At 37.4% G+C, this 11,740-nt stretch overlaps 2 protein-coding genes across 4 annotated transcripts in view; one reads left to right on the top strand and one right to left on the bottom strand.

The window, feature by feature from the left end:
* The first annotated feature begins 474 nt into the window (after window positions 1-474).
* On the top strand, window positions 475-3,163 carry SNN (stannin). The gene has a single exon (XM_074158315.1). It carries the CDS (start codon window positions 475-477, stop codon window positions 736-738), a length of 264 nt encoding a protein of 87 aa, XP_074014416.1. The 3' UTR covers window positions 739-3,163.
* TXNDC11 (thioredoxin domain containing 11) overlaps window positions 877-11,740 on the bottom strand; it is a 33,495-nt gene continuing 22,631 nt past the window's right edge. For all 3 annotated transcript variants that reach the window (XM_074158311.1, XM_074158313.1, XM_074158312.1), the window contains 4 exons: window positions 10,823-10,968; window positions 9,518-9,627; window positions 7,401-7,481; window positions 877-3,828 (listed from right to left, as the gene is read on the bottom strand). In XM_074158311.1, the coding sequence (XP_074014412.1) occupies window positions 3,201-3,828; window positions 7,401-7,481; window positions 9,518-9,627; window positions 10,823-10,968 (965 nt within the window). In that variant the 3' untranslated portion in view covers window positions 877-3,200. The remainder of the gene's footprint in view (window positions 3,829-7,400; window positions 7,482-9,517; window positions 9,628-10,822; window positions 10,969-11,740) is intronic.

Raw genomic sequence — 11,740 nt, 5'->3', positions numbered from 1 at the left:
GATTTAGCATTTGTATTTAACAGTTTTAAATCTCTCTATACAAACCTGTGTAACTTCATATAGTCTATTGTGTCTGTCTTGTCTCATCTTCTGTCTCCTAGGAAAAATTGTTACCTCATAACAGGCTGACCGTGTGCTATCTTCACAAGCATGTCAAGAGTTAAAATAAATTTAGCTTTCATTTGCTTTAGTTTGATGTAGAAACCTGCATCATCAAAGCCAGGTTGTTGAAGAAATAGCTTAAAATGAGCAGGAACTGTAGGAATGGGAGAAGCCCAAAGCACCAAATGCAAGAGGCTCATGTGCCATTGTGAAGAATCCCAACCATGAATATAATGTTGCTGAATATGGTAAAACTGTTCAACTTCATTAAGTGTCTATTTTTTCCACTGCAGGAGTTTGAAGATGCAGCAAGCCTGATAGTGAGGACAGAAGAATCTCCTTAAAGAAGTCTCACCATCTGAAATACTGACCATGTCTATTATGGATCACAGCCCCACCACAGGAGTGGTGACTGTTATTGTTATTTTGATTGCTATTGCGGCTCTTGGTGCCTTGATACTGGGCTGCTGGTGTTACCTGCGTCTGCAGAGGATCAGCCAGTCTGAAGATGAGGAAAGCATTGTGGGTGAAGGAGAAACTAAAGAGCCCTTTCTTCTGGTGCAGTACTCTGCTAAAGGACCCTGTGTAGAAAGGAAAGCTAAGCTAACTCCAAATGGCACAGAAGCACATAGCTAACTTGGAGCAACAAATGTATGGACTATGCTTATGATGTGTGTAACCAGCAGAAGAATCTCTATACTGTGAAGAACCTGGTCACATGCACATTACTCATCAGAAAACACCCTGATGAGGATTGAATAAGCTTTGTTCGCAACTGCATGCACTGAGAAGTTGCACTTTGCATCAACTGTGTATCCTAATTCCTCTATGACAGGAGCTAAGTCACCTGGTGTAATGTCCATTGCCGGCAATGGACACAGGGATATATTGGTGTGAAGAGACTACTAGTGTTTTCTGTTACTTGAATGTCTAGCTGAGCCTATTTTGATGGAGCTACTACTGTAATGTGAACTACTTTACAACTGTGAACTGTAAATAGGCTGCTAGAAGCTTTTTGCTTTGTGTTCCATAGCATATGGGAATAATATGATGCAACTGTACATAACACACAAGGGGACTCCTGAACCACAACCTTCAAAACCAAACCTGCGGTTAAAGCTTGCTTCTGCTACTAGCTTGAGTGCACAGCCATAAAGTCCAACTCCTACGCTCAACAGTTTATTGGACTGATGCAGAATACTTTCTTTGAAAAGAAGGTATAAGCCTTCAGTAACATGTTGAGGGAGGAAACACAGGAGCTATAAGAAAGGATTTCCTTTAGTTGCAGCTAGGTAGGTTAAGCTTTTGACTGCTAGAACCGAGTTCTCCAACTATGTAGCTACTGCAGGGAAACTGCCATTTTGATGGGTTCCAACCTGGGAACTAATGATGGATACTGAATCCTCAGGGATGGTCCAGAAGGTTTCCGGGAGTTTGAAATGGCAGTAGAGCAGGCTTTTCTCTTCTGTAGGTCTGCATGCTGAAACTGCAGAAGTGGTTACTTATTAAAACTTGCGTAAGTGCAACTAGTATGAACTTTTCCTAGAACCCCTGTTTGTGTACTTAGCAGTTAGGGTATATGTTAACAGCCTGTTGTAAAAAGGCATTTTAGTCTACAGCCAAACTGTCAAGTTTAGAATTCAATTAATGTATCTTGTAGATAACTCTCTTGATTGAACTGTACTACTACAAGATAAGTTTCAGTCTTTCCTACAAAAACAAATGTTGATATGGGGAAGGGAGATTGCTGGTCAGTTTGCAAAAGCTTTTAGCTAGCAATGGTGAAGTCCTTTCAAATAAGGACATCCCTTCCATTTCCTGCTCTCTGCTATAGTTCAGCTGTAAGAACTGTAGGGGGAGTTCCAAGCCTCAAAGGTTTGGGGGTCAGAAAGGGGAGGAAAAGGAACAACACTGAGCCACTGATAGCAGCTTACATATTCTAAAACTCTTAGGGTAGGCACACAAGCTCTGAGGCCACTCACCTGTTTTCCATGACTTCGTACATAGCTTCCTGTACCTACTGAAATTTTTAAACACTCAATTGCCTAGGAGAAATAAAGCCACTGTAAAATGGTTCCCTGAAATCCAAGTTCTTAAGCTCTATAGGAAGCATTAGATTTGCTTCTTGTACCTGTATGTATGGAATAACTAAGTAACAGAGGCCTAGGAAGCTTGCTTGAGAATTGTAACTATATGCAGGACAAAAATGGCCTAGTCAGTAAAGCATGGTCCCTTTCTTCTACAATAAGATCTTGACTTGCATTTTTAGTGCTACGATTGCCTTTTTTTTTTAATTGAAGGCTATAATTTGAAGCAACATTAAGGCTGTCAGTAGCAAAAAGCTCCTGCTTCTTGAATCCAATACGAGGGTACAGTTGATAGAGGGCTGTTCTTACCCTGGCACATGCTTTTTTTAAAGGTAGTAGTCTCATGAGACTTGCATGTGTAGCCAGACCCATACACTTAAACTGCTGTATTCTAGACCTCTTACAAATCAAGGAGAGAAGGATTAATTCAGTAAGACTTTAGTTTTCAGTAGACAACAGTTCACACATGGCTCTTGCAGGTTTCAAGACAGAGAACTGGTATACAAAAGTGATACAAAGTGCTGAAGTTCTAGAAGAGAACAGTTGTAGCAAGATGACTTCATTCAAGTTTACTGATTACACAAATGAAATATTTCTATTTTAATTCAGCAAAGAGAATGCAGTGTAAAGGGCAAACTTCAGAAATTATGGAAAAGTATAAATCAAAGGTCTAATTTCTCTTCTAGCAGCTATAAGAAAAAGCCAGTGAAAAATAACTGGTCCTTAGTCAGAGGTGCTTCACGCTGCTGCCCCTAAAAATCAGCATCTTTAATTTCAATGGATAGGCGTTTGCAAGTTAGTGCAATAGTAAAGTGCAGAAAGTGTTTTCCATTTTCCTCTTCTCTTTAGACATGGGTATCTCATAAGTTGTTCAAGTATACAAAAAATATTCCATTTGATTTTTCTTTTTCTAGATCATGTGGGGGGAAGAAGTCTTTATTTACAATGAATTTCAATAAAGTTTGCATAAATACCTACCCAATACTATATCATTTGACTTTGTGTAAGCAATCATTCTGTCCTGTTTCCACTACTGTGCTCTGTCTCTATGGTATCAATATTATCAATCCTTTTTTCATCTAATGTGGCAATAGCTGTTGAAACTGTTATGTCACTATCTTCAGAAAGTGTTTGCTCTGACTGAAGGGATTGTTTCATTTCATCTTTGCTCTGTAGCTTTCCGTCCCTTGATGCTACCAGGATTCTAAGTAAAGTATTCTCTTTAAGGAGGTTTTCTGATGCATCAGCTAATTCTTGAAGCTTTTCGGCCATTTCTAATAATTCTTGATTCTTCTGGTTGTATGTGGCCTGTAACTGCTCGCTGTGGAGCTGCAGAGTCTTGTGCTGCTTTTCCAGTGTGTGTTTTTGCTGCTGTAGTCTATGTTCTTCTCTCCTAGCTTCAGAAAGCTGTGCTTCAAGCTGGTCGTGGGCCTGATGAAGGGCACTGATTTCTGATCTTAATTGCTGAATTTCTCTCTCTAAGTGGGAGATATGTCCTTGCTGTAGAACTGCCTCTTTCTGTAGGCATTCTTTGGTACAGGGCTCTGATGAAGAAAGACTTGAGTGATGTAAAATAAATTTAAGGAGATTAGGAAGGTTAACTGCAAAGTCTTCAGGGAACTTCACACTTTGTTCCTTCCTAGAAAGAAATAAGAAATTAATATTAAAACATTCAGATGGGTAAGCAATGATAATATTGTGTAAGCATCTGCTCTTCAACTCTAACTTGGTATTTTGGTTTTTATCAAGAACAGGTAATAGAGCAGCTAAGAGAAACCTGAACTCATGTAGTAAGTTCAGTATTTTCTTTTGATGAAGCCTTTTACCTGTGTGCCAGTCTGGGTGCTGCAAGCACCTCTGCACTGGGTTGGTATTTGTCTGAGAGCAAAGTTTTCTGTCAAATTTCAAGAAAAAAATTTTACTCTTTAAAAAAAGAAAAAAGTATCCCAATTATGGGTTATGAGCTTGAAGTATGTATGGTAGCATCACCGTTGGGCAGGTGTGATCAGAGCACACGTTTGTTAGTAAGCTGAAGAAGAGCATTTACGTACTCTTACATACATTGTTAAAAATTAAGAAGTATAAAGGTATCTGATGGGAAATGACTATTTTGAGCATATATGTGTTATTCTGGAAGAAGGAGCTTAATGTGTTCCAACATTAGAAGGGTATTACTTCCCTTTGGTCGCTAAATTCCTAAGCAGATTAATAGTATGTAGCATACAATCAGACATGGTTTAATTATACCAGAAAAAGGACATAAGATAAACCCAAACAAGAATTATTTCAAAGCAAGAAAGCCAGATTCAAGTATAATGACTGATGCCTCAAAGTTCACCACTGCTACTCCTGTAGACACACCATGGACAACTCCTATGTCCCTACGTGTGACACTGTTTCTGAATTGCTTACACTGTGCATCTGGAACAGGGCAGTTATTAGTTACCAATTACAGTTGCCTCAAAAACACTTTCTGTGAAATCCAACTCATTAGCATAAGGGATATAAACATATGCTAATTTCATTTCATGAAAACTATTTATTATATTTCAGGTAGAAGACAGATACCATATTTTATCAATAATTCAAGAACTTCAGATGAGGCTCCTGTTCATCCAAATTAAGCTATTTCTGGAAGTGTAAGCAACATGGACTTTTTTCCCTTGCAGACTTCTGGTGATCAACCAAGTTACTCTTGTAATTACCATCAGCAGTTTCTCAGATGACAATCAGCTCACATCCAAGTTTAATGACTCATGACATGAGTTAGGCAAAAAATAGTCTAGACTAAGACAAAATTGACTTATTATACAGTGGTAATATTTTAGCGGTAACATTCGTCATCCATTCTTATTCAAAAAGACAGTATGTATCAGAAAAGCTAAAAGGCTATTTAAAACAAAAAGCAAAACAAAATATTAACAGCATGTGGTGGATTGAGAATGGACTTAATTTGCAAAAACTCTCATAAGTTAAATGCATAAGGAGCAGCACAAAAAGCCTTAATGAGGCACCTTTATATCCAAAATTAATATATAACTACTCTAGTAGTGCTACTGATACTACAAATACTATCAAAACCTAATTTTCTTGATTACCTAGATGCAGCAAAATATAAAACACACTGGAGAGGAAAAGCAGGAGAGAAAACAATGACTAGAGGTAAGGTACCTTTATGAAACCAATTGGAACGTTACAAAACCAATCTTACTAAAACTATTAAGTCTGTCACCCCAGAGACAGTCTAGAGCTGCTTTACAAAACAGGCCAAGGCAAAATGAGTATCTATGAAACGAAATAGGGAACGCCAGACTTTGTAGTAACACAGGGAAGATGGTAAGTATTGGAGAAAGCTTCACTTACTTACCATAAATTGTTTTGCTGCTCTAAAACCTGTTTAAGCTATGCTTAAAACAATTCAAGACAAACCTTTTCATCATGTTACACGTGACACCGGCTCTATCCCCTAGAAGGCAGGGTTCTGCAAACTACATCCTTGTTCGAAAGCGGGCAGGAAAGCCACTAGGCTCAAGTTTCCAAATACTATGTTGGGGCTCACTAACAAGAACTGTGGTCTTAAAACCGTAGTCACAAGAATATTTAGAAATCAGTTTCTAACTTTTTCCAGCCCTAAAATTAATCACATTAGTATTTCAATGGTTGTTAATATGCTTAAATCTAGTAGATCTTCGACTTCTGCCACTTGACCTAATGGAGTAGAAGACAACAGCATACTACTACTTGTCTCAATTGTCAACAGCACCTCATGAAACACATGTGGCTCACCTCAATTAAAATTGAGACTACTGATCTTTAAACCAGCAGGTCCTCTGCTTGTAGCTACTCAAGCCATCCAGAACTAATGGACTGCACAGAGACATGGTGTCCAAATGCTAGAAAATGTGCAAAATGGAGACCCAGTGGAATCTGCAGAACGTGACGGGTCACTGGACTGGGGTACTGGCACTGAAGAGTGCAGCTTTTGCTAAGCAGCGGATGAAGGTAACACTGCCTTTATAACTGTGCCTTCGTGCCACAGATACACCCCTTGGAACCATCCTCCAGCTGAGTTCCTGCTCAATTACCTAGGGAACAGAGAAGGACTGGAACTGAGCTGGAGGGATGTGGCAGAGGGAGCCTGATCTGAGGCCGATTTGCAAGGCTTACTGCACAAAGTAGGGGAGATGATGAGTTGGAAGTTGGGGTGACTCAGAACTGATATAAATTAAACTATTTCTGTACTGAACTAAAACCTTAATTTAGAATTGCAAAACTTAACACAGGTTTAAAGATTTTGTGGTAGGTAACACTGCACAGTACCAATAGTCTGAACTACCATTCACCGATGACAGAGTTCTTGAGGGAGAAGGGTGGAAATCAACATTTTTATTTTACATTGCAAAGAGGCAGGTATTTATTATACTGTTTTCATTTCCTTTCAATAAAAACTGTAATTGTGTAAGATTGAGTATCTCTTAAAAAAAGAAAAAGCAGAACCTAAGGTCAGTCAAGTCTAATACGTAGGGCATACATTGAACACCAAAAACGTATCTGAGACAATAAATTGAGCACTTTTGAAAGCTTGTGGCTCTCCTGCATCTGATGTTTCTTTCTTGCTGCTCAGGCTATGAGAGGCTGGAGGCACCTGCACTGTGTGTACTGGTACAAAGCAGAAACGACACACAGGTTTGACACCAGATTTCAGAATTTCTACCTTCTGCAGAGGAAGAGTAAGATTCAGGACCCTTGTATGCTGTTCCAGGTCCCATTCCAGTCCTAAATGTACTTTCCTGCCCTTTTACAGCTCTAAAATTAGAGTTCCTTTTTTTCCTGACCCACCCTTTGTGCCTTTCTCTATCCCACCATCCCTAAATAATAATTTTAAATACAACCAAATAATAAGGAAAATTAACTGAAGAATAAAGGTTAGCAATGCTGCTGTTCATTAAAAACTTACGAACAATTAAATAGCAACCTTTGGAGAGAACATTCACCATCTGCATACCATCAACTATCCTTGTCTGTTGGGGATTTTTGTTGCAGTTTTGTTGTTGTTTTTTCCTTTTAAATTAGAATATGCATAAAGTAAGAACGCATATATGGAAATGAATTAATGTTTGGAATTTTTCCTCTACTGAGACATGTAACCAGATAATTATTATAACTCAGTAAAATGGATGTTAAAAACCACAGGGAAAAGAATTACATTACCTCTGATGAGGAAAAAATAAAATGGTTGGGAGACGGTCTGTCATAAATTCCCATGGAAGGTCATTTCGAGTGATATCAATTCTGTTAAGAAAAGACATGCTGTTGAAAAGAACAGGCAGATGAACAATCTGTATTTTCTTGTAAAACGCCATTTTAGGGAATGGGAAGAAGGAAATGCAGGTATCTGTGAAAGTAAGTCTAAATGTGTTATGTCAAAAGTACGTTGTGCATATGAGTCAGCAGAATTAATTACCAATACTCAAGATGATTAATCTCAGTTTAACAAATATATGTGGGGGTTTTTTTAGTAGAAAAATATGTAAAGTATTGCAACTGCTCTCACGTAGCAATTAAATTCCACAGCCACTCATTATGTACACATCTTCATTATGTACACACCTTCCTTCTCTGAAACAACCAGACCTGCCTACCAGTTTCAATGTTAGACTGAAGTTTTTTTTCTACTCAAGAATTTGTTCTTCAAGTACAACTCCATGAATACTTTCCCCTCAAGTAGTTTTGGGAGTAAACGAATTTGCTTCTTCCAAGGACAAACACATTCTTAAGGCACAATTTTTTTTCTAAAGCTCTACATAGAAAGGAACAAAAGATTTTGTGCACTTGTTCAATGCTTGTTATGTTTTTCTCTGTATTTTTAGGTTTTCTTTAATTACAAATAAAAATTCTTATTAATTACAACTTTATTATATAAAAAAACCCCATAGACAATCGCATCAGTAACACTGCAACAAAAATAATAGACCAAATGAGAGAACCTTGAAGTCAGGAAAGAGAATTGGTGTGGATTTGAGAGTAGCATTACATCTGCAGGAATAAAGCCACAATTATAAACAGGTGATAACTCCAGATTTTTAATTGAATTTTCTTCCTATACATCTCATGCTGCCTTCTGGAGTAAGTTCATTCAGAATGAAACAAGGATGCAACCAGAGCAGATGTTGTAAGTATTGGTGTATTATAAAATACACAAACAAGATGTTTAGGTTGCACTGAAACATTAAAAACCCTGGAAACACCAAACAAAAACATGTCTTTTTTTACATATATATAAAAAAAATATATATTACACACATGCATAAATATATATAAAAATGTATGTCTATATATACCATGTCTATGGTATATGTAACGTATGTCTATATAAACTAGTTTTGGCTGGGATAGAGTTATTTGTCTTCATAATAGCTTGTACAGCGCTATGTTTCAGGTTTGTGATGAAAACAGCATTGGTGACATCGGAATGCTTCGGTTACTGCTCAACAGAGCATCAATAGCGCTTCCACAGTATCAAGGCTGCCTCTGCTTCTCACTCTGCCCCCACAGTGGATGCTCTGAGGGGTGGGGACACAACCCGGCAGACGATCTGATCTAACCAAAGAGCTATTCTATACCATATAATGTCTTGCTTAGCAATAAACAAGGAAAGAGGGAGCTTTAGGAGGGTTATCCATCTTTTACTTGGGAACCATCTGGGCATCCGTCTACCTATAGCAGGTGGTGAGTGACTGCCTTTGCATCACTCATTTTGCTTTCTTCTCTCTCCTTCCACTTTTCCTTCACTTATTAAACAATTAATTTTGTTTTGTTTTATATTGACCTCCAAGTTTTCTTGTTTTTTTTCTTCCTTTCCTCTTCTCCCATCCCACTGGGGATGAAGGAGGAAAATTAGCGCTTAGCTGCCCCACAAGGGTTAGGCAAATTATGAATTTTTATGTATTTTTGTGGGTTATCTCAAACAATTTCTCAAGTACAGTACTACAGGATATAATTATTTGCTACAAATTATTAGAGAGAGGGGTAAAAAATATCTTCTGCTGCTGTTTTACTGATTCGCTTCCTGAAATCAGGAAGTTTCAAGGTTAATTGCACTGTTTAAAATTCATTTTAATTAAATTGCATAACTACTGCAGTGAGACTGAAACCATCAAATTTATACAGAGGAAAACAAAATAATGCATTCAAAGAGAAATGAATCAGATGACATTCATATCTACTATCGCAAGATTGTAGAGAGAAAAAAAGCAATTATTTCCTAGGCTGATGACCTCAATGAACTTACATTATTCTAGAAAAGATGAAATTAGAATCTTTTTTACCTTGCCACAGTGAAATTATCTGGAGGCAAAAGCCGAGCAAGTTGAATAAAGATGTGATTAAGAGAAGCACAGAATCCACACCACTGTGCATAATAAAGCAGCAAGACATTCTGCAAAATTAAACGAAGAAGAGTTTGATTATCCATTGTAGTTAATCTGTAGTGAAAGACAACTGGTCTTCACAACATCTAAAACTTGGAACCCTTAAAATGTGAAAGGAAACTATATCCCAATGTCAATAAACTATATTATAAGCTATTTACTGTCGCCCTCTGTCTACTGAGTTAACACACAAAAACTCTTGGGGAATTCTCCTTCCATAAAGAAGACAAAAGGATTACTTAGGTTTAGTTTAGGATCATTCCCTTTAAGTGAAAATGCATCAAACTTTACTACACTTCCCAAGATTCTTTTGCAATCTTAAATTCCTATGTAACTAACACTGACTACATACTTCATATAGGGGCGAAGGGGGAGATGATGTCTAGGGCTTCTGCTTTTTGCCTTTAACTAGGCAAAGCAGGAATTAGGTCTGCTGAAAACCAGTTACTGGAGGTGACACACTCACTGCAGACCTCAAAGACAACAGGTATTACTCCTTACTACCACTACTCAGGATGATATCTTATGGAAAGCAATTTCATGGCAAGCAATTGGGAAGCTTTTAGTTGTGAGAGCTGTGGGGGTTTTTGCTATGTGCTTTCAAATAATGCCTTCGGTTTAAAACTATTTATGAATTATGTCTACTTTGCAATAATTTTTAAACGTAATACATAGAAAAAAGTTGTAGTATATTTATTTCCTTTGAGGTATGAAGCACAGAAATCGGGAATATTCTCCAATGTTACCTCAAACCCTATGTATTTAGCATGCGCTTCTGCTACAGTGGAAGAAAGGGGAAAAAAAAAAAAAATCAAGTAATGGACTTTTTTTTTTTTTTTTTAAATTAAAACCTGTATTTCAAACACACAGGAAAAAAGCACACCTCCTCTCCCCCCCAGTAAAAAAACACCAGCCCCCAAAAACCCTACAAACCTTGAACTGTAGCAGAAACCTGTCAGGGAATCAGTTGCACTGACTTTTTGATTATTTTAACACCAGAAGAAGAACTTTTGCAAATTTACTTAAGACCACACTATTTCCAATTGTCTTTTTAAAAAAACCCAAATTCTGCACTGTTAGAATATAACGTATTTTATGTTATAACGAAGCAAAGCACATCAATATAAAAAAAATAGAACAAGACCCTCTCCTCAGAAGTCTGAGCAAGGATTTGCAAGAAACATTTTCAGCAATAAGGTGTACCTTTTCACTCAAAAACACGGTATCATGAAAGGTGTGAGTAGTCACTTCAGTGATTACACGCTGTTCGTGAAAATGGACTGAAGAGCTGTCAACAAGATGCCTTTTCAAGGGACTGTAGAGAACACTGAAATTTTTTATGAAGTTCTCTGAAATGAAATTGATATGTAACGAAGTTATTTCAGTTTCACCAAATATGTGATTTGGGCAGTTTTTCTTTGGAATTCAGAAGCATTTACAGAGAAAATACAAACTCAAACCTGGTTTTGTGTCATTAATTTTTGGCAGTTTGGTATCAACTTTAAGTGACCACCACTGATGTAAAAACAAGACAAAATTTCCCTTTTTTTTGGTTTGTTTTTCCCATTACAGTCAACTTTTCCCTTGCCACGCTACTCTAGTCTTGCTTCTAATTTTATGCGATGTACTTTATTGTAATTCTCTTCCCTCCTAATCTCAGCACACACCCAGTAACTCATGAATAGTATCCCCTCACTATTTTTCACCTTCTACATACCATTGAAGTATTTGGCCCTTATCTTGAAGCATCCACTTAATTCCACATTTATTGGCATTTATTATTTCATTTTTAATTACTTTCCCTGTAATTCTCCTTTTGCTTTAGATCTTTACAGACTGTGCTATTCCCGTGCCAATATGACCAGCCACCTTTTGGTTACCAGTGACCACCTTCCTCGTCATTCAACTTTGTCCTAAGTTTTAAGATATTTAACAAGTCGCTGGCCAGTGGTAAAAATTCAAACAAGCTCCAAAGCCCTCACCTACAGTATTTGAAACTGGACCATGTTCTCTAAATTGCTGCAAGATATCGACTGTATCCTTCTTTTCAATTTAGTTAGAGGAAATATTATTCTCTGCATTATAGAATAAGAGTATTCAATAATCAAGACAAAAGATATC

Source organism: Numenius arquata, chromosome 14 (genome assembly GCF_964106895.1).
Source record: "Numenius arquata chromosome 14, bNumArq3.hap1.1, whole genome shotgun sequence".
In the NCBI taxonomy this organism is placed as follows: Eukaryota; Metazoa; Chordata; class Aves; order Charadriiformes; family Scolopacidae; genus Numenius; species Numenius arquata.
This window is presented reverse-complemented; position numbering and strand designations above follow the sequence as displayed.

What these genes read in the sequence shown, in the direction of transcription:
- SNN (XM_074158315.1), top strand. Translation starts at nt 475, where the DNA reads ATGTCTATTATGGATCACAGCCCCACCACAGGAGTGGTGACTGTTATT.